General features: G+C 37.4%; 1 protein-coding gene across 20 annotated transcripts in view; it reads right to left on the bottom strand.

Moving 5' to 3' along the window:
- rims1a (regulating synaptic membrane exocytosis 1a) overlaps positions 1 to 22,668 on the bottom strand; it is an 85,026-nt gene that overhangs the window by 17,443 nt on the left and 44,915 nt on the right. For 7 of the 20 annotated variants that reach the window (XM_089117043.1, XM_089117044.1, XM_089117048.1 and 4 more), the window contains 16 exons: positions 13,769 to 14,070; positions 12,761 to 13,590; positions 8,994 to 9,034; positions 8,177 to 8,287; positions 7,877 to 7,976; positions 7,054 to 7,177; positions 6,609 to 6,655; positions 6,371 to 6,486; positions 6,152 to 6,282; positions 5,441 to 5,612; positions 5,203 to 5,356; positions 3,858 to 3,914; positions 2,387 to 2,558; positions 2,210 to 2,305; positions 1,750 to 1,812; positions 1,056 to 1,133 (listed from right to left, as the gene is read on the bottom strand). In XM_089117043.1, the coding sequence (XP_088973169.1) occupies positions 1,056 to 1,133; positions 1,750 to 1,812; positions 2,210 to 2,305; positions 2,387 to 2,558; positions 3,858 to 3,914; positions 5,203 to 5,356; positions 5,441 to 5,612; positions 6,152 to 6,282; positions 6,371 to 6,486; positions 6,609 to 6,655; positions 7,054 to 7,177; positions 7,877 to 7,976; positions 8,177 to 8,287; positions 8,994 to 9,034; positions 12,761 to 13,590; positions 13,769 to 14,070 (2,594 nt within the window). The remainder of the gene's footprint in view (positions 1 to 1,055; positions 1,134 to 1,749; positions 1,813 to 2,209; positions 2,306 to 2,386; positions 2,559 to 3,857; positions 3,915 to 5,202; positions 5,357 to 5,440; positions 5,613 to 6,151; positions 6,283 to 6,370; positions 6,487 to 6,608; positions 6,656 to 7,053; positions 7,178 to 7,876; positions 7,977 to 8,176; positions 8,288 to 8,993; positions 9,035 to 12,760; positions 13,591 to 13,768; positions 14,071 to 22,668) is intronic. The other 13 variants (XM_089117052.1, XM_089117059.1, XM_089117060.1 and 10 more) reach the window with 8 other exon arrangements.

Genomic DNA, 22,668 nt, shown 5'->3' on the forward strand with positions numbered 1-22,668 from the left:
CTGTGGATTACAGCGTCAAAGAAACAAGTTCAAAGTTTAACACTGTGTCCTAACATTGGGAATGCGGACGCTAATGGATATCTTTCTCCAGGGCCTACTTGGTTTGGACAGACAAATTGCTTATTGCAGTGAAACCTGTCCCATTGCGCTGGGTTAGGACACAGGATAAGATGTTCACAGCTAATGGTGATTTACTGTCTCTTAAAATAAACAATATCCACTGAAAACAAACACCACATTTAGACTCACATTTACCTACCAAATATATATATATATATATATATATATATATATATATATATAATATTTTATACATGCACTATAAAAATTGATATGCTTTATCTAATCCAAAAAAAATGTGGCAACAGATTACAAGCAATATTATTAATTAAATGTAACAAATTAGAATTGAGTAATAATTAATCAAATTAATTCCTTAGAAGTTAACCATTTAAAATGAGTAAACTTGCAGTGCAAAAACTTACAACAACCAAAAAAAAAAAAAACATAAATTTAAGTCACCATTATGGTGATCAGTGTTTTAGTTTTTTGTTTTAAAATTACGTTTTTCTCCTTCAGTGATTCTGCTTGTTAACATAAGGTGTCTTCAATGTTGGCAATATAAAATAAATAGTTCTTAATCAATCTTTGACGTCTGTCTGTTAGTGAGATATTTTTATAATTTGTTTTGGTGTAAACTTTACTCATTTTAAATGGTTAACTTTTAAGGAATAATTTGATGAATTATTACTCAATTCTAATTTGTTAAATTTAAAATTTAATTAATAATATTGCTTGTAACTGTTGCCACAGTTCTATTGATTAGATAAAGTATAATAATTTTTACAGTGTGTATGTATATACATATATATATATATATATATATATATATATATATACAGACACATGTACAAAAAGTTTAATGTTTTTTTTTTTTTTAATTATAAATAATCTGATCAAATAAGACAATAATCTGGAGTTTGAGGTTCATGGATGCTATAAAATCCTAATTAGTCAGAAAGGATGGCTCAAGAGTTCAGTTTTGGCTGCCTTACCTGTAAATAACCTTATGAATTCCATTGACTAATAAAGGCATCTTAGGAGGCAGAGTGCTACTGTACTTAGATGAACTCCTGGCAAAATTACATTAACATGCAAGCATGCAAAAGGGAAACAAAAGATGTATCAATATCAGAGCTGTGTCCACTCAAATAGCAAAAGAATGTAAAAAGTCACTCAAGCAAACATGCAAAGATCACTCCAGGGGGAACTCCCTCATTCTAGATCATCCTTTTCCCCCGCGCTCATAATCAAGATCAGTGACATGCGGAATAAAAATAAACGTGTCAAAATAACACTTGAGCAGAATGAGATCGTTATTCTGAGAAAGCAAACAGTTGTCGTGACGAGGTAATCGTCTTTTAGGCTGTAAGCCAAAAGCAAGTGGAAAGTTCCGCTTGTAATGTTTCTTGTCAACTAGATGCTCTGAAATATTAGAGTTGAGAGGCGAAGAGCTTGACAAGAAGCGTTTGAGGGAGTGAAACTGGCATCAACACTCAGTTCTGTTTTAACTAAACAGAATAAACTTCAGGCTAGGCGAACGAAACAGATACGAAGAGTCTTTTCAAAATGAAAATGATATTACCAGTGCTAATAACACCAAGATAGTGATATTGATTCACATAGTAATCTGAATACAACATTACTATAATTCACAAATTGGTGGTTCGATTCGGGACTTTTCTTTACCTTTGGGTGTGCAGACACTCTGCGCTTCTACCCCGCATTGATCTGTGTATCAAGATGACCTCACTGCAATTACCATGGAGATGGATGACACAGGAAAATAAACAAAGCAGACCAATAAAAAAAGCAAACATAAAGGAAAAAATGGGCACCGGTAAGTGATTTAGAAGAGGACCAGTAACAATCCTTAAAGCCAGTACAATACAAAGTTTTTCTGTACGATCATCTCTGTCCATACAAACCCTTCAATAGAGCTCAATCTTTTCAAAAACACCTAACCCACCTTCTGAAAATGAAGACCTTTGTAGATGAGCACAATTTCTCTTCCCAAAAACAAAATTTGAATGGCATTCCAGAAACAGCATTTTAATGAAAGAAAATGACGGCACGTGGAAGTGATTTTTTTAACACACACTATGGCACACTTATACACACTTGCTTGGACGCACACGTTTCTATTTACCTGTCGTCTATGTACTCTCTCTCTTGCACACATGTACGGTCATGGTAGCGTGTTGGGGAACGGGATCGCCGGGTATGCTGAACCTCATCCAGACTCCTTAAAGAGAAAGATGTGCCCCTTTTTATGCAGGTTGCAATTATTTACTACATGATAAATCCTAAATAGGTAGGGGCATACCTCTGTGTGGGGACGTTGGGAGGGCGGGACCGCCCTCTGCTTTCTTCGTCTCTGTGTGGAGACACAGACCTTGAGCGATACTGAGTTGGCCTCTGCTGATCAGGAACCTCTAAAGTTGTTGCTCGATCTCGGTCTCTGTCCCTTTCTCTTTCTCTTGAGCGGTTTTCTGTAGCTGTGATCATACACACACACCCAAAAAAAAATAATAAATAAATAACTTTTTTTAAAGCCTGTCTGGAAAATTCAGATGCACTGCTTATGCAGTCATTGGCTTTAACAAACCACATTCCCCATGTTAGAACTCATCCAAAAATAAAATGACTGACATAATATGTTAGATCTTTTCTAACAAAACATGCCAGACAATTAAAATACCTTGTTCATTCTCCCTTTTCTTGACCAATGTGTGCTTAAGATAGCTGGAATCACCATTTGAGTTCTACATTATATTCAATTTATATATTTTTCTATTTTTGGTTATTTTAAAAATCTGTTTTCTACAATGAAATGTTTATGTATTTTTACAACACACCAAATATACCTTTTTGGCTGAGTGAAAAAAAAATATCACAAATACATTTTTTAAATAATGTACCATTTCATTATTTGGCAAAGCTATAAACACTGAAATCTGGGAGAAAAAAAAAAATATATATATATATATATATATATAACTAAAATAAATCATAAATATATATATATATATATATATATAATATTTTTATTTTATGATTTATTTTTTATGATATATTTGTCTTTCTAATAAAACCGTTTAACATAACTATTATAAATATTATATTATATTATAACAACTACTTTTTAAGTCACAATGAATAACAAAAAAGTAAATGCAAAATTCAAAAGGTGAGCATGATAAAAAAGAAGAAAAAAATAACCACTGTCCAAAGACAACATCCTAATCCAACATCCCAACACGCTAATGGTTTGGAGAATGAAGTAAAGGTATCTCACAAAGGAAGTGTTCGACAAAACCGTGACATTTTCTAACTTCTACCATGCAGAGGCAAAATAAAAGGTTGAGCACTACTGAGAGGAAGCAGTCCTCCTGTTCCCAAATTCTCCCTCATCACCTTCCCTATTGTGATCATGCATGTGCTATAGTGTGAGTTATGCTGCAGGTCTACACTACTATACTACAGAGAAAAGTACTGGAGACAGAACACCCCGGAAAGTCAATGTCTATAAACACATTCTCCCAATATAGAAAAAGCACCACTTTTGTGTTTCAAGCACTTTATAGTAAACAACTCAGTTATTGTATTAGTATGGGATGAATGAAACATGCCAGATGTGTAATGTTGGTGTTTGGGGCCTTGTCTCCAGCACAACAGCGGTGACTTCCAAAGGAAGGGAAGACCTGCTATTGGATGCTTTTATCTTTTGGGGTACTCTAATTCACAAAGCACAAAGAAGTGCCAAGGTAGCGAATGCCTTGGCCCCTCCCACCCACCTGTGGCGACTACACCAATAGCATCATCATAAGCAGTTTCTGTAATACGCTGCGAGCCTGCATAGACAGATACAGATATACACAGGGATAGATGTACTGACAGACACGAGATAAAGACGTAAACGAATGCACACAAAGCACTGTTGGAATAAGCCATGGTTAGGAAAGCAAAGGTATACAGAAATAACCTAGCATACTAAAATATATCCTGTGGACATACTGTACCCATGGGCCACACACTCCTACACACTAACTCACATGCAGCACGGTTCAAAAACATAACGTACAGACAGAACAGACACAAAATGTGCAACACAAAGCCAAACATATTAATGCGACCGTAGATGAATTCCAGGAATTTTTGAGCTAAAAGATATGTTGATGTTTAACTACGGTAATATTTGATGATTTTCCTTCACCTACTTAAACTATACAGCATTTCGTTTAGTAAATTTTGTAATTTATGAAAATTTCCCTGGTTTGACATATCATCTTGGAAAGTAAAGGCAACTTCATCTATTTTAATCTAACTGCCCACATACTCTTCAGCTTTCTCTAATTCTGTGAAACACTGCGGGGGCGAAATCACTAAACGATTGTGGCACTCAATTGAGCAGTATTTCAGTATATACCACTCACAATTAAGCAGAATGTATACTACCATCCAGTCCTGAAAAAATGTACAATCACAATTCACACCAAAATTGTAACTGTTTTTAACATTGATAATATTAATAAATGTTTCTTGTGCAGCAAATCATGACTGATTTTAAAGGATCATGTGACACTGAAGATTGCAGCAATGGCTGCTGATAATTAAGCTTTGCTATCACAAGAATAAATTATTAATTTTTTTTTATTATTATTTAAATTTAAAACATATTAAAAAAGAAAATAGTTATTTAAAAAATTACTGTTTTTACTGTATTTTTGGTCAAATAAATGAGCATAAGATCTTTCCAAAACGTACAAAAATCTCAATGACCCCAAACCTTTGTATAATACTGTATACAAACTGATGTAGCACAAGTCAATGTCATTTGTTTTTGGTCAAACACACCTGCTTTCTATGCAAATTATGCTAATTACAGGGGCCTGTTTGTGTTTTGTGCTCACTGCAATTGATCTAATGTATGATCACAAGATGAAGAAGTGTGTTATAATTTGGTACATATTCAGTTATCGGGTCCTAAAACTGCGTAGACGGTGCTGGCAAATAAAAAGTGGCATCAATGGTAGCAAGTAACTGAATTTACTCTTAGCAAATGCCTCCCTTTTAGAGAATAAGCACTTACTATGTAAACACTTTCAGATTACACCCCCACCAGCGTGGGCTTCTACTTACGCTGCAGCTTTTTGGTGGGTGTTTCTGTTTGGCCGTGTCTACGGGGCAGGTATGGCGACGGGTGCGGCAGTGGAATGGAAGAGACGTCATGAGCCTGCAGCTTGTACCAGTGAGGCTTGTCATCCAGCAGGGCAGTCTCCAGCTCGATCAGGATCTAGGTTCACAGACAGTCAGGTGAAATACTGTGTTGTGAATTCATGTTGTGAATAAATGGACATGGGTAATATATGCTTCGTACCTCTCCTATAAAGTCACTCTCCTCCTCTAGTATTCTGGGTTGGTCCCATACAGTAATCTCTAACATGTGCTCCCTGAAATCCCGGCGATGGACATGAGAGTACACAAACGTCTGGTTCCACTTGGGTTCAAGACTTTTCTTTACTGTTTTTGTTCTTCTCTTGCTCTTATCACTAAAGTAAAACACATATACAGATCAATATATATATATATATATATATCATAAATTCATACATTTGTTGGAAAATTGGTTATTTAGTAGGTTGATCTACACTACCAAAGTTTGGGGTCGGTAAAACTTTATCACGTTTCTCTCATGCTCTTATGCATTTATTTGATCAAATACACCTTTTTGAAAAACAGTAATACAGTAATATTGTGAAATTTTTATATTGTGAAATATTAAAATGTGATTTATTCTATTGATGTCTAACCTAAATATGCTGATTTACTGCTCAATAAATATTTCCCATTATATAATCAATATAAACAGTTCTGCTGCTTAATATTTTGCAGAAACCATGCATAGAATGATGAATAGAAAGTTCAATTAAATGCAATTGCTAAATATATGTATTTTTCAAAATCTTACTGACCACAAACATTTAAACGGTAGTGAATATCCCCTGTAGTCGATACAGTAACAAATTTCTTGATATCAAAATTGACACCACAAGAAAAATCTAATATGCTAATGTACAGCTATGAATACCTTCTATCGGGCAGGAAATAGATTTTGACATAGGGGTTTCTGGGTCGTCCATCTGATCTGGGCGCCAGGTCTATAGCCTGCAATACGTTCACTATCAGCTGATGGCCAACCTTGTCATACCACATTTTCACCTGGAAGACAAATAAATAGATAGCTAATAAGCAAAAAATCTAAGCACAACATGGTGACTTGCCCTTGTTTTCTTCAGTATTTACTGACCGACAGCTGTCCAGGCAGTAGCTGAGGGGCATCTCTAAGACCCCTTGGGCTGGATGGGGACAGGACAGATATAGAGGGTCTTTCCATCTTCTGTGATTCGAAGGAACTTGAACCTGCTGCAGAGGGACAAGGAAAAAACAAGTGCCGATAAGATCACAATAATGTTTACATATATAAATAAATATACATATTTGAGAGTTCACATTTGAGTTCTTGATTCATTTGATTCAGTACGTACTAGATTCTAATGGAGGATGTGATGTTTCTGGTATTCGTGGTATATCACTTAAAGAGAGAGAGATCACATATCCATACATTAGTTGTCAACATTAAAACAAGGCACAAAAAAAAAAAATGAGTGAAGCACTGACAGAAGCAAATGAGTAGGGAATTCAGAGATAAGCTCCTAAAATCACCTCTTAGACTTTGTTTTACTGGCTGCTTAGATTTATACACCCATTTCAAGAGTTTGGAGAGAAATCAATGAATACATCTTTTTAAAGAGGTAGGAGGACAGAGCAGAGGAGAATATAATGGTTCAAAGTGAAAACTAAACACAATACAGACTATTCAAACACTCTTAATAGTGATTTGACTTTGTCCGGACTATAATAAAATTAGGTGCTTTGCCATTTGTTACCCAAAAGTCAGATACCCAGTAAGGCATGTGATACATGACTCACCCAATTGGCCTTGATACTATTAATTCAACTTTCGGTTCTGTTTGAGAATTCAAGATGATATTGTAAACTTCTTTCTTGGTTAATCCTGGTAATGATTTACCATTCCACTGAAGCACTTCATCACCTGCAAACAGCCAAAATGTGTGTTGTCACATTAAATTCCTGTATACATCTGAGAACATCAACATTCTTAAAATAGATTTTATTGATTAAACACACTCACTGAACATTTTTAAAATATCTGAGAACTAAATAGATTATTGAATTCAACTAAAATAAATTAAATGTGTTATTTTAGCACACGCCCAATGACCCCAGGGTCCTGCACGGGTCATGTTTGGTAAACCCACACAAGGTTCTTCAGGTTTCCCACTCTTTTTAACCAATGAATTTACATGATTCTTCAGTCATTTGTGATTCACTGGATAAGTACATTTTTTTTCCTATTTTTAAAAAAATTTGCTCTCACAATTTGCACAAGATCAAATATTTTAGAGCTTGGCATATCTACAAAATGTATATTTTTTATAAAAAAAAATGTCAATGATGTTTTAAGATTTTATTCAATTTATCAGACTTTTTAAGTCACAGTTTTAAAATGATTTGATGTTAATAAAATAACATCATGTTAATATTATAGTAATATATAGTATTTAAATCTTATTTAAAATAATGTTAAGTCATATTAAGGCCCTCTTAGAAGTTTTGAGAACCACTGATATACACATTTATGTGTGTTCATATGCTTAATAATTTAATCGCTTTGTTTACTCAATTGACTCAAGTTCTTTAAGCTTCAAACTGAGAGAAGAGCTGGACTCACCGGCCCTTAGATGACCAACCACATCAGCTAGACTTCCTTTCTTGACCTTGGTGATGAAAGCCCCAAGTCTCCCAGTTTCTGTAATCTTCCCCCCGACCACCTGTACCGATACAAATCAATTAAAGATGGGTAAAGTCTACAGAGAATTAACGAATGCAAAAACATGTACAGCATTGCAAATATCCTGTATTTTGAGTTTTTTCTTTTTTTGTACATGGTTCATGACATGTAGTTGTTGACTTCATTACAGTGAGGAGAGAAACACTTGTTTTTATACAGTATCTTTAGCTCTCGCCTCACCTTTAGCCCAAGCAGAGCCCCAGCCTCTTTTGGCATGGCTGTTCGCTTACTCAAAGTGATTCGGCCAATTAAATGATCACCTTCCTTGGAGGGCTGCCATGTAACCGGATGCTAAAGAGAACAAGGAAGAGATTAATCTCATCAGAGAAAGAACCATCCCATTACATATAAATCTCACCTTCACACTCAATCGCATTCACACACAGCCTCAAGCAGGGTTATTATAGTTAACTAGAACTAAAACCAAAGGAAACATTTTTTTTTACTTTAAATTAAATATGAATAAAAATAACATTTCTCATTTTAAATTAGTTTAACTTGGTGTAGGTCTACTAAAGTAATTCATAAACATGTTTATATACTGTAACTATATAGACATGTTTAAGAAAAATGACAAGAAACTTTTCCTAAAATTAAAATGTAATGGAAATATTAAAATAAATCTCAGCAACGCTGGACAAAGCATGAGTGTTATACATCACATAAAATACAAAATACAATATATTAATGCACCTTCCTGATTTAATTATCCAACACAACTTACACTGAATTTAAGCTATGCATTTTATAAGTTCATGCATTTCCTAGGAATCGAACCCATTGGCATTGCTAGTGCAATGCTTTAATTTGAGCTACTGTAACGTATGTAACAAATGCAACAAACCCATCTAATCAATTTGCTATGGATATAATCAAGCTCTTAGTTTTCTTTTTGATAATTATACACAATCTGTAGGTAAAATGTTCTGTGAACATCAATTTACATTGACTAAATATACTGATTATAGCACAAGATGTGAAGAAAAAAAAAACGTACATGCCATGCGGTGGGGTCCAGTGGACAGCACTCCCAGTCCCCTAAAACACACACAAAAGTTCATCAAATTTATACACATGTTGACTATGTGAGCTGCCACCTTACACTAGCCAGAGTCCACCTCTAAACCCGCTCTGTTTACGCTTATTGAATATTTGAGCCCCAAATGGGCACTTGCAGCCAAGATCTCACATTATGTTTTGCTTTGACCCATCAGCAGAGAAAGCCCGAGAACTGGGATTAAAGTCCGTGAATTTGTGTTTAAGAGCTACATTTAGTCCCTAGACAGAGGAAGCAATGTTGAGACGCAAAGCTGAATACACTCTGCCACATGGACACAAACAAACACACAGGCACCAAGGGACAGTCTCAGCGCTTTCCGTGATGTTGGCCTTCTATTTACTGTTGGCATGGTATATGGCTGAGTGCCATGCCATGTGCATACGGGTTTCTGGGCGGTTTTCCGGTTATTTTTTAGCACCTGGGGCATCTTGAACATGACGCACAGAGGGTGAGGAGTACTGAAATTTTCTTCCAAAAAACAAAAATAGATTGAGCAAACTTGTAATTACCTTTAGTCTGCTCTGCTGTTAAAATGTTTAAGTGTTTTAAATATTTTTAAATATCTTAAAATGTAGTTTGAAGTAAAATAAAAGTGTAATGCACTCTAGGGTGGCTAATTGCTTTTTATATAAACCAATAGTCAATAAATAATGTGTGGTATTTGCTAAGGGAAGCATCACTTTTATTATCGCTTATACTTTATCATAATTGAACAATGTTAGGATTTTGAACAAACCTTGAACTAAATTAAGTATTAAACTTTGGCACATAACTAAACTAAATTTACATGATTGATGCCTCAAAGCCATGCGGTTAATTGAGGCCCCGTTTACACGAAGGGAAAATGCAGATATTTCCCAGCGGTTTGGCCTCTCATTTACACAAAAACCCCGTTTTTATCACAGAAAATGATTATTTCTAAAAACTCCGGCCAAAGTGGAGATGTCTGAAAACGCTGGTTATGTGTTGTTGTGTCAACTGGGAGAAACGGCGTTTTAGGTTCTCTCTTGTCGATTCTGAGGATTCTGATTGGCTTGCATGGTTTTATCCTTTTCCCTACACTGCCGCCCATAGGTTTGCTATAGATATGATGGCGCTCGACGGCGTATTTATGCGGGTGGGTGCACAATGTTATTATTGAAAACGGAGAGGGGAAAAATATCCGTTTCTCTAAAATACAGTCAGTCCTTTGTCTGTAGTTAGTCTTATTTTGAGTGTGTTTGTGCCTGCCTGTAGCTGTGTGAATTATATTTAGTAAATCGTGTGAATTGGAACTCTAAGCCAATTGTTCTTCTTTGGCCAGCACCACACCCGTGACATATAGAAAGATTTACATAAACAGATATCGTTATTTTACAAGTACTTTGAACATGGTTAATCCGATCAGATTTTTAAAAACTATTAATTTTATAAAATATCTTCAGCTGAAGTATCTGATTAAAAAAGGTCCAGGGGTAAATAAAACAAAAGAAAAAACACTTTAGACCTGGATAGATTTCTTTCAAGTATGCCAGGGAATCTTCATAGGTTACTTTTTTAAAGAAGGCTGCTTCTTCATGTCTAACCCAGTTCTGAGCAGGATTGTCCTATAAAAGTTACTCTAAATAAAAATGTTAAGCTCTGGAAAGCAGCTAAATTGAACTATCAGTCCTGATAACTAACTAAAACATAACACACGTTTTCAGCAAAAAGCAATGAACAACTTACAAAAGCAATATGTATAAATCAAAACCAAATTCCACAGGTCTGCATGCAGTAATATTAAGTAGATGTCTCGAGGTATAAATGTTTAATATTGCTTGTTGTATGCTGGATTGGTCCCCTGTGTGGGCTTTTATCGAAGCCTTGTGCTGAAGTGTCTCCACTTCTCATTACTTCTGCAGTAATTCACATGACCTACTTAGCAAATAAACGTTTTATAAATAAATACTTCCACATTGAAACATGCTGTATGCATTGTTACACAACTATGCTAAGATGATAGATGGGCGTTTTCTCACCTTTAGGCACTTATGGTGTATTTAATTTAATTTGTCCTTTAACACTGCCTAACAGTAGACATACACACATCACATAAAAATAAAAAATACATTTACTCCACGGTGTCATTTCCACCACATCTCAAAAATGTATTGTGTTTAAAAGTGTTATATGATGATGATTATGACAGTGATGAAAAAAAAACCAAAAAAAAAACGTATTTGATAGTTAACATTTATGTTGCCAAAATACATAAATAATAATGTAAATTTTTGAAACTTTGAATCTTGATTGTATATTTATTAAAAGCAATTCATATTTTTGTATATTAAGACTGAATGGGGGGTGGGGGATGTCGAAGACAAAGATAGTTTTAATAATAATCAATCTCTTGTACTGTAGATAAAGATGCCAAAGATGAGTAATCACAAAAAATACATTTTAAGTTTAAAATTGAAATTATAAATCCATTCTTTGGCCTTTAACAACCAATATATCAGAATTAAATAAAGTTCAATACAACAAAAGTTTGAGGTGTCAACTTGAATTGTTCTATTCCTATTCTTTAGGAGAAAGAGTCGATTCTCTTACCTGTTGTTTCTGTGAGATTGTTGAACCTGATAAAATGTTGTTCCACTGATAAGAGCAAGCTTATGTTCTGCTCAACCTCCTCTTAATCTCCTGTTCTCCTATTTTTAGTCTCTCATTCCTTCTAACAGTCTGTCTAGTCTGTCTTCCCTATTCACCCCACAATGTTTACATTTCCCCCCTGGATTGCATTTTACACTGACCTTTTAAGTCTGTGTTTAGTCAGTTTGCCAGGCTAACAAAACAGTGCCATGTAAATGAGCTTCAACATTTACACTGTCAATACACTGTATAATACTGTTTTTGAAACTTGGATATGTCATTTATTAATACATTCATGAAGTTTGTATGCAGTGCACCACATTAAAAATAAAATAGAGAAATACAAATAAGCAGTTTTTTTTATATATTATATTAGTTTATTAATTACTTTATTATTGTATTATTTAACAATACACTACCATTTGTTTAATTTGGTCTGTCAGTAATATTTTATTTAATAAAATTATTACTTTCATTCAGAAAGGATCCATTTAATTGCACAAAGTGACATTTATGATAATTACAATGTTTGAAAAGATAACTGCTGGTCTTTTGAACTTTCTATTCAATTCTGAAACAAAAAAAAAACTATTAAGCAGCACAACTGTTTTCAATAATGTTTTTAATAATAATAAGAATAATCTAAATATTGAGAAATATTTCATAGGCACCAAATCAGCATATTAGAATGATTTCAGAAGCATTTAAAAAAATCTTACCAACCCCCAACTTTTGAATAGTACTGTATATATTTAATGTCAAATATTTTTTTGTGATCCATAAAGTATACGCCCTCAACGGACCTTTACGGATTGACAACCCTGGCGTTAGCGCACAAAGGAAGCGAAGAGCCTCGTAGCTTTCAAATTAAGTTATGCAACCACTTGATAGTCATCGTTAATCCATTTGCTTGCATTTGTGCGCATTGCAAAAACGACCAAATTTATAAAGTTATCGTTAATCCATATGCTTGCAAAATTGCAAAAACTAACAAATTAAATGAAATCAAATATTACATTCATATTGATGCTGGTTTCCTTTTCCGATTTATGGAGGAGTGTGTTTATGCAAAGTGTATAAAAGCAGGTATCCACCTGACCAACCTCTTTCGCTGACGCTCTCGATCTCGACATCTTCACAGCTGGTGTACTCCGGTGTTGAACCGCCCTCTTCCTCAGAGCTGCTGACGGACATCTGTCTCTTGTTGCCACCCCGTTTGCTCTTGTACGGGCGGGGCGGGGGCGGTCGTAGAGATTCCGATTGGTCAGAGCTGAGCGAATCGTTGCGCAGCATGCTCTCTTTTTGACGTTTCGATTTGCGCAGTAGTGCAGCCGAGCCAGGGTCCAGGTGGCTCGGCTGCAACTTCCTGTCCCATTCCTGAGGCTCCCTAAGTTCAGGGGGACCTGCGGGTATGGCAGGACCCACCCTGAACCCCGGAGCTGGCGGCTGTGGGGTGTGGTTCGTTTTAGCAGGAGGACCCTGCACAGCCGGTGCACCCTGCAAACCTGTACCCCCCGCTGTCCTCTCTGGAACGTAGGCCTGTTGCTGGCCCTCCAGCGAGGTCTGCCGCCCATCTGCCCATCTCCTTGTACCTCTGTTGTCCTGCACCATCTCCCCCCCTTCCCTCACCTTAGGATGCATACGTCCATCAGGCTCCGCAGGCCGGAGTTTGGGCGCTTGATGTGGAGCATTTGGGTCAGTCCTGCACTGTTCCCTGGGTGGTTTCTGCTCCCCCTCAGTCCTCCTAGTTTCAGGACTGTCATGCTCCTGAGAGCGAGTCTTCATCAGTCTTCGACTTTCTCTCCGATTTTCTCCGGACTCTCGCTCTTCGGAACCCTGGGAGTGGATTTTGGATAGCCCTCGCCGCCTCTCTCCTCTTGGCCCTGACTTGCCATTCTGATCAGAGGCTGCTGGTGGCTTTTTTCTAGAGGTCAGATAATCACACAGCATCAGAGATTCAGACAGTTGCACTCCTTAAATTAAGCTTTAAATAAAAAAAGCGTTAAATAAAACTTTTGTTATATATATATATATATATATATATATATATTTATATTAACTAGGGTATTCTAGATTTTGCATTGAGAGAGGTTGAAGTGTACCTATCTTGTGGAGGCTCACTGCGTGAGCGTGATGATGGTGTGTCGGCTAACCCTGTAGAGGGGCCTTTTCTGGGGTCGTTTAGGGCAGGTGACTGGGTGTTGTGGGCAGTAGAAACGGAGGAGTCGAGAGGGTTCTGAGACCTAGAGCGCATCCTCTTCTCTCCAACGGGGTCTCCACACATGGCTGGTTCACTCACTGCAGACCCCAGCTCTCCAAGTTTGGGCCCATGGCTGGGAAACCATTCTCCTGATTTAGTGAGTATATCCTGTTGCTTTCGGCACTGGTTACATACCCACATTACCTGGGGTAGAAGAAATATCACTTTTCAAACGCTGTGTGAGGGTGGTTGGCAACAAATTGTTTAAAATATAATGCTAGTGGAAAAAAGACAGACAAATTAAGGATGGCACATTCATGCATGATTTTGGGTCAATGACATCAGTTATGTCTATGATAAAGAAAAGGACAAATCCTTTAAAAAACACTTTGGCTTCATATGGTTTCTAAAAAACAACACTTCCAAACAAATCCATTGGAAGCCGTTATCACCTTTTTTGGGCAGTGATAACATTAAACAAAACAGTTCCCAACTTTCTCCTCAAGCTTCACCAAAAGCATTCCTTGGGGGGGTGATTCCCCCATGACCAGGCAGGCACTGAGGACACTTCGAATGCACAATGCCAATAATCATACTATATTCGCCTAATTACGATTCTTCAGTTTTGTTAGGGTAACTTCAAATGCTTGTTTTCAGATTTGTGAATGTATCACAGCTTTAATGTTGTCCCAAACCAGGCAGGTATGAAAATGATCCCTCTCCTCATGCCTTGGGTTGAAGGGATACTTCACCTCTGATGAATGTGTATTTATAATGGGTCATTTATGTAATGTGAAATCATTTTTGAATTTGGACCTTTCTAGACTGATAAAAAAACAGAAAATGTATTTTTGGCTTATGTGGATGAAAGACAACAACTCCCAGAATGCACTTGCTTCGCTGTCCTAGGAGGCCACGCCTACGGGTTACAGAGTGCAGTAGTTAAACAACAAGTCTAGGCTACTAGTGAGTCTCCGTGATGAGTCTGCCCAAAAATGTGTTTCGAGATCGCCCAAAACGTCTGGGATTCGGCTTTTGCGATCCTCCAAAAAATCCTCAGATTGATGTAAATTGCAAAATGGCGATTTTTGCGCCATCTGAGGATTTTTTACAGACAAAAATGCATAAATCTCTTGTCTCAGGGGGATATGAGGGTGGAAAGCATGGTAATTCAAAAATACTATAAATTGTCTACTAATACAAAGCTTAATGCTAAATCCTGAAGTATCCCTATATAATATATTTCCATAAATTGTGTTATACTATTTTCACTATACTTTGGTATAGTGATGCACAAATTCTCCAGACCAAAATAAACAAATAAAGTATTAAGGGAGAACAAAGTAGTCCTAACTCTCACTCAAAACTCACACCTCTGATTGGCTACTTCACCGAAGATGGGTGTGACTAACAGTGCCGGTTCATTCTCTTGTGAGATGGACACTTTCTGACTTATTTCAGCAACTTACTTTCAAGTTAAATTCGTTCAAACTTCTTGAGGACAACCGATCTCTGGAAGAATTCAACAAACGCTTTAGCTCACTCCTAATGAACTAATGAGGAATATCCATATTTTACAGAATAAGGACCCTAGTTCAGCACCAAAGCCAATACAAGTGATCATTTTATTCATCTTTAGATGCGTCTCTAAGCTTTAATCCCTTTTAAGAAGTTGATTTTAATTCTCTTTTGGCTCTCATTAGGTTGACGTTAACTGATTGTAAAGCTTGCCATTCTTTGCTCTTCTTCTCACTCTTTTTCTATACTTTTCTTTATTCTGAATATATCATTTATTAAACTCATTATATCCATACTTGATTTGTCTCTCTATTTGAGGCTCATAAATCAAAGTCACCTAAACATTTGATCTCGCTACATGCTTTTGTACTGTTTAGTTTAATAGAATAAGAAATGTAAATATTTCTTCATTGTTGGCAGAAGATTGTCGGACAGCTAAAGTCAGTTTAATTGTTAGCTCATTTAACTAATTTAGTTAGATAATGTTAACAAATGGGCCTCCGTTTTTTAATTAAACCGAAAGTTCATAAATAAATGACTGCATGTAACCGTAAATTCCCATAAAATATGTCTTCACTGACAGAGCTACAGATGAAAGCATATTGCCAAGGTGGTCAGTTAACAGTTCTTAATCATGTAAAGACCAAAAATAAAAGCTGAGGCGTTAAAAAAGAGCTAATCCGGCAGAGACTGAAACCCTGTGATACGTGACTCAGGTCTGACAGGCAAAACGGCAGCTCGCTATAAGGAATAATGTAGGCAGGAGAAGGTGTGAACTGAAAAAAACGAGACAGAAGGAAACTGTTGTGCTAGCAGGGATAAATGTAAAGACAAACAATGCATATAAGGTACTAATGTTAGCTGACAGAAGGTGGGTGTTGTTGAAACAAGAGGTTGAAACTTGAAATTGCATGGACCGTGGGATGTAATCACATGCCCACAGAGCAAAGGCACTGACCGTGGTCACTGTGGGAAGATTCACAGGAACTGTGGGGAAAAGCACGGAGAGTCGGGTCGTGCTACATGCAAACATGAGCAGCGCTATCCATCACCCTCCTCCACACACAGAAAACCAGCCTGCTGATTCCTTTAGCAAGAGGATCAGGAGCGAGGAACACGAAAGATCTTGGCACATTCCAAATTTTTTCTCCCTTTTTCCACTTCCCTCCTCCAGATTGCTTTTGATTAAAAGCTTGGGAGGTTGAGCGAGAGAGTAAGCGAGGGAGAGACACGCATCAACACATCTATATTTATCCAGGCAGCCGCCCAGCACCATTGGGGATATGTTAAAAAATTCCCCAGCTCACTGCATAACTTTACTCAGTGAAGACTACCATTGATCCTGCGGATGCAAGGCCAAACAAGTGATCTTACACAGCTCAAACACACACACACACACACACAGAGACGCAAACATATACACGCACAAGCTTACGCACACACACAGCCTTCTGCTGTTAATGTCCTTGCCAAACAAACACGCTCTGTGGTTATAGTCGGAAAACGAAATGTTCAAATGTGCCACCTGCTACCAGAACTCCTGTCCTAGTTTCCGTTTCTTTCTTCTTTTACTTTGTCACTCAACTGACTTATTTAATAAATCTAAACTCAAAATCAAAATGCACATGATTTTGCTGTACTGGAAACTAAACAAATCAACACTTTTTTCTAACATTTTAATAGCATACAAAAAAGTGAAAAGTAACATTCACACACATAGCAGACACCATCTCCACATCTATGACAGGACGGGGGTGATAAAACCCTCAACCCATCTAATTCAAATGCTCAATCATCTTTATTGAGACCCTTCATCACTCTGTATGAGTCAGACATGCAATATTTGTCCCCCGGAATTGTCTTTTTCTGCCTATACCCATAAAATGTGTTACCCATTAATAACAAACTTTAAATGAATCAATTAAGTAAAATAACAATTACAGCCGTACTACCTGCTGTATAAAATCGAATCAGCATCAAACTCAAAAGTAGCAGTTATATTAAGTTATTTAACCTTCCTCAGTTCTATGGTATATCATCACGGCACATTTTGGTTTTGATTGTTTACTTCACATTGTGTTTCCAAAGCTTCATTTTATTTTTTTTTTTAATTAAATTCATTTTATTTTAAAATGTTCTGTTTTCATTCTCAGTTTAGTTCATTTTGTTATGGCAAATTTTTTAAAAGCAATTTTGACCCAGAGCCCTGGTTAATGTCTGACTCTCAATGCACATGGCTAATTATATAGACCCCTTTTGCGCCGACGTCACAATTACGTCACAGCCTTAGCTGGAGGCAAAGCAAATGGACAACTGGAGGCAGCTAATACAAACCAACATCTCCATGTTTACTAACTGAAAAACGGTCACTACAATTTTAATTTGAAAACAAAAAAGCACACGCATGACACAATGGTGGCAGTGGTGTTGGTAAAGAGATGGCATGGTGTGTGCAGGGCAGAGAGGGGCAAGAGGGGCAGCACTCTTACAATGAAAAAGCATTATGCTGTGATTGAACAGTGCTGGCTGAGCTCCAAACTAATCTAAAGTAAATCAGCAGCAGAATCCCCAGCTGTCAGGCACAGACCCGACCCTCCCCACATGGATTACAACACTCAAATACCAGCCACCTCTCCTCCAACAACACTGTACAGAGTGTGAGAGACACTTGCTCTCAGATCACAGATCACTTATAGACAACAAGACAGGAGGAGGAGGCATTTAATCAAGTCAAACTGCGTTCCGATTATGTGTTTCGTTGTACAGACAATAAATGTGTAATACTGTATTAATAATGCACAGCTTTGCAATTTTACAGAATGTGTTAATTCATGCTTTGTAATTCAACAAACTGAATTTTCCTTGCAAGAACTGTAAAAGCACAAGACAGTTGTGACAGCCTGTGCTGCAAGCAATACAGTGGTAGGTTCGATCTCTGGGACTCCAAGGGCTAATAGGGGGTCTCCCCTATAAAATTGAAGTTAGATATTAAATGGGTCAAAAGGAATCAACTTAGTCTGAATCTTTTGAGATGAAAGACTATTGGGTTGTCAAAGGTAATGGTACTAAGTCTGTATTTCAATTTTAAAAACATAACATTACCAGTCTTGCTGCAGTACCGGTAGTATAGAGTACTGGAACAATCCAGTACCCGCTGATAGACGCTGCTTTTTCTCTGTGAAGTGCATCAAAGGTTTCTATTTACGTGTTTTTGTAGCGTTGAGCATTGCAGCCAATCAAAAACATGTTTGAAGAGTGTGTGAATGCAAAGGCCAATCAGAGGTGTTCAAGTTAGTCAGAATCTGCTCAATATGGCATTTTGTTTGTGAGTTAAAGGGATAGTTCACTTTGAAATTAATTTTTGATATGTTTTAGCTTCCCTCAAGGGCATCCAAGATGTAGGTGTCTTTGTTTCCACAAACCGTTCCTGTCTGTCATTCATACAGTATAATGGAGCTTTATGCATGGGGTCCACCCTGGGTTCACCTCAAAGAGCATGCACAGAGGAGGCCAGCTATGTGCCAGTGCATCCGTGCCGAGGTTCCCCTAGGTCAGGGAATAAAACAACTGGCAATGGGACGAACAGATTATCTGAGTGGCCCCGAACTGCTCCGAAATCAACTAGACCGCCTAGGGATGGAGACTTCACTCTCCCTGGGCCACATGAGAGCTCATTGGCGACACGATTGAGCAGCCGGGGATATAAGTGGCACGAAGTGACCACAGATGCTTCTGAGATTCTGCCGTTCTGCCAGGGCCATCTCGGGACTCGGCCGTGAATCCAGTGCTGAAGTGGTCTCTTATGAAGCAACCCAGTAGCGTTACTGGGGCTGCGGATGCCATATGCCCCAGGAGCCTCTAAAAAAGTTTGAGTGGGACAACTGTTCTGCTCTTAACAGTATTCAAGCAGTTCAGCACTGACCGGACACATTCCTCTGACGGACCGAGTCCAGCTCCATACCGAGAAAAGAGATCCTCTGCATGGGGGCGAGTTTTCTCTTTTCCCAGTTGACCCGAAGACCCAACTGTTTGAGACGCTGGAGCACCAGGTCCCTGTCGCACAACTGCTTCCGAGACTGAGCTAGTATCAGCCAGTCGTAGAGATAGTTGAGGATGTGGAGACCACTTAACGGATAATAGCTGGTAGAAAATGTATCATATATATATATATATATATATATAGGTATATGTTGTGTATATGTTTAAATATATATAGTATATATATATATATTATATAAAAATGACATCACATAACCCATATAGACATCACACTGCCAGAAAGTTTGGGAATATGTATATATATATATAATTTGTTATATAATTGAAAACTCATCACCAATAATAAAAAAAGAAAGAAAAAAGAAAGAAAAGTACAATTAGGCTACAGGATTGGTGTAAGGATTAAGATTACAGGTTAGGTGCAAAATTCAGTTTAAAAAGGAAAACCTGCTACAGCATCTTTTCTCTCACCACCTCCCTTTTCATTCCCCAAGGATCAGTGTGAAACAGCAGGGAAACAGTCTTTTTCCAAGGTGTTAAAGCTCTGTGTTGCTGTTTGAGTGGGACAGTGGATTTGAAATGTCCATGCTTTTAGGTGAAGCAAATTCTGTCTGTTTGTAACCATGGAACAGCTATGGGAGCACCAATACTTTTAACTAATTGACCTTATACAGTATATGCTATAACATATATATTAAATATTAGGAATAAATCAATTTTAATAAGTGTAATAATATTTCACAATATTACGCCTATATTTGTGATCAAATAAATGCAGCCTTAGATGAAACACTTAAAAAAAAACCAAAAAAAAAACGTTAACGCCCCCAAAATCCTTTTGTTTTTAAAACCAAAGGTGGTCAATAGAGATCAAATTAAATGTAAAAATCAATGATTTTATCAGCATTGTTTTTCTTCTTTGTGATAAACAATGTTGATCCTGTGTTGGGAACCAACTGAGAAGATTTACCTTAACCAGGTCTGAATTTCCTTTACATCATGTAAATGCTAAACAACTGCTGAGCATCTTAATTTTCCACCGAGCCGTCATCTCACTCCGGCTGGCTGTGTTTGACTAGCAACTGAAGGCCTGCCATTCATCAAAAGACTCCACCTCTTCCTCCTTAATATCATTTCATTTCCATCACTCGACGAGATGCGGACAGGCAGGGTCATCCGTCGGTGTCAGGTCCACGCAAGCAGGATGAATAAATGGGAGTGCTTGAGTTCTGTGAGTGGAGGAAAAGGGAGAACGCAGTTCACGCTTCCACCTCCGACAGCTTGATGAATTGGGGCGGCAACAGGCAGAGCTAGACCCATAATTCAGCATGTTATAAATCCCGGATAAGGATGAAAGACTGCCACAAAAGACATTACTGTCCATTCTATCTAATGAGCCAGTACATCAGCGCCTGGAGACGCTCACCCACCAGCCCTCGCGCAAAACACTTCTTCACCTGTCCCTCGCACAAAGACTATTCTGATTGTTAATTACGGGATCAATAGTGTAAATAATATATTTCATCTCCCTGCTGGTGATACAAAACCAACTTTCACTCTTTCGTCACCGAGACATACATCTCGTGCTTGACAAGCCATCTGCGGATCGATGCAGTGATAAGTTTAGCTATACTTCCTCTTCAAACATCGGACCTTCTCTGAATTAAGCAGATTGATGAGGTCTATGAATACAACGCCTCCCATGCTACCAACAGCCGTTTGTGCGTATGTGCATTTCATCGTCACATTACTCGTCCCTGTAGACCTCAAGCTCAAATCCCCACTAGCTGGATCTGTCTCGTATTTTCACTACATAAAGTCCTGTTGGAGGCCTGACAAATAATACATAACGGTTTTACAGTTTTAAAAGGTGATTTTCCATTATTATTTGCAAAATCTGCATTTTCATGGGTTTAAATAAATAATTTTTGGTATAAGAGACAGAAGTTTTTTGGTAAAAAAAAAAAAAAAACTGATAAAAACTTTCCTGGTAAAAAAAAATTAACTTGATTTTAAAAAGTCAAAGAATTTGCGACAGCTGAATGTAACATTTTTGACTGTCTCTGAGTAACATGTAATTTATTCAAGCTACAAAATAAACTTCAATCCGTAAAAATGTATAATGAACTACTCAAAAAGCATTTGAATAATCAAACATAGGTCACCCTTTACACACGTTATCACGTCCGTAAAAAACTTGGGCTAGCTGTCGGTGGGAATCAGTGTTGTAGTCGAGACCACCTCACTCGAGTCCGAGTCTAGACCGAGACCAGAGAGAGTCGAGTCCGAGTCAAGACCGAGTCCATAGAGAGTCGAGTCCGAGTCGAGTCCGAGACCAGAGACGGTCGAGTCCAAGTCAAGACCGAGACCAGTGAGGGTTGATTACCTAATTTACTTTTATTTACCAAGAGAAAACCTTTTTTTTTTTTTTTTTTTTTTTTTACTGAATTTACTTAGAGTTTAAAAAATATGATCAGTTTAGGGTAAAAAAGCCACATAGTAAAAGCAATTTTATTACAATTTGTCATGCGCAGTTGTGCACTAGAAAATCACCAATCACTGGGCGTGTGAATCAATTTAAAGAAATATTTTATTAACATACATTAATAATCATGAAAAATATTTTGAATTGAACACGAGTGGACTCGGGAATAAGTCCGAGTCCTAAAAAAAAAATGTTCGAGTACGAGTCAATTCCGAGTCCAAATGCACACGAGTCCATGACAAGACCAAGACCATTAAAATATGGTCTCGAGACCGAGTCCGAGACGAGTCCGAGTCTCGAGTACTACAACACTGGTGGGAATCAAAGGGGTAATCCATCAGCCGGAAGTTGAAGCATCGCGGGAGCCGCCATTGTAGCAGAACTTCATGTGCTGTTAGCATCCCATTGACTCCCATTCATTTTTCCATCACTTTGATAGCGAATAACTTTACATCTGAGGCGTCCAAAGACTTAATTTGTTCATTATTTATTTCTAAAGAAACACAACAATGTATAAAATGCTCCATTACTTTGTATCTTATACGTTACACCCCGTAGAAGCCGTTTTTGTAAAAATAGGCTAAAGATTGCATCATAACCACAGGACTTTCTGTCGCACAATAGAGACATTACCGTATAGACATATATAGGAGGAGAAGCTCGCAGGCAATATTTTCCGGTCTATGAGGCAATCGGGGGGAGCCCATAAATAGAGAGTCCATAAAAGCAACGGGACAAAATATTTCAACGTTTTTGAGGAATGAGGTGATTCAGATTTGTCTTGGCACAGCTACTAGAAG

This window comes from Pimephales promelas, chromosome 11 (assembly GCF_988280905.1).
Source record: "Pimephales promelas chromosome 11, fPimPro1.hap1.1, whole genome shotgun sequence".
Classification (NCBI taxonomy): Eukaryota; Metazoa; Chordata; class Actinopteri; order Cypriniformes; family Leuciscidae; genus Pimephales; species Pimephales promelas.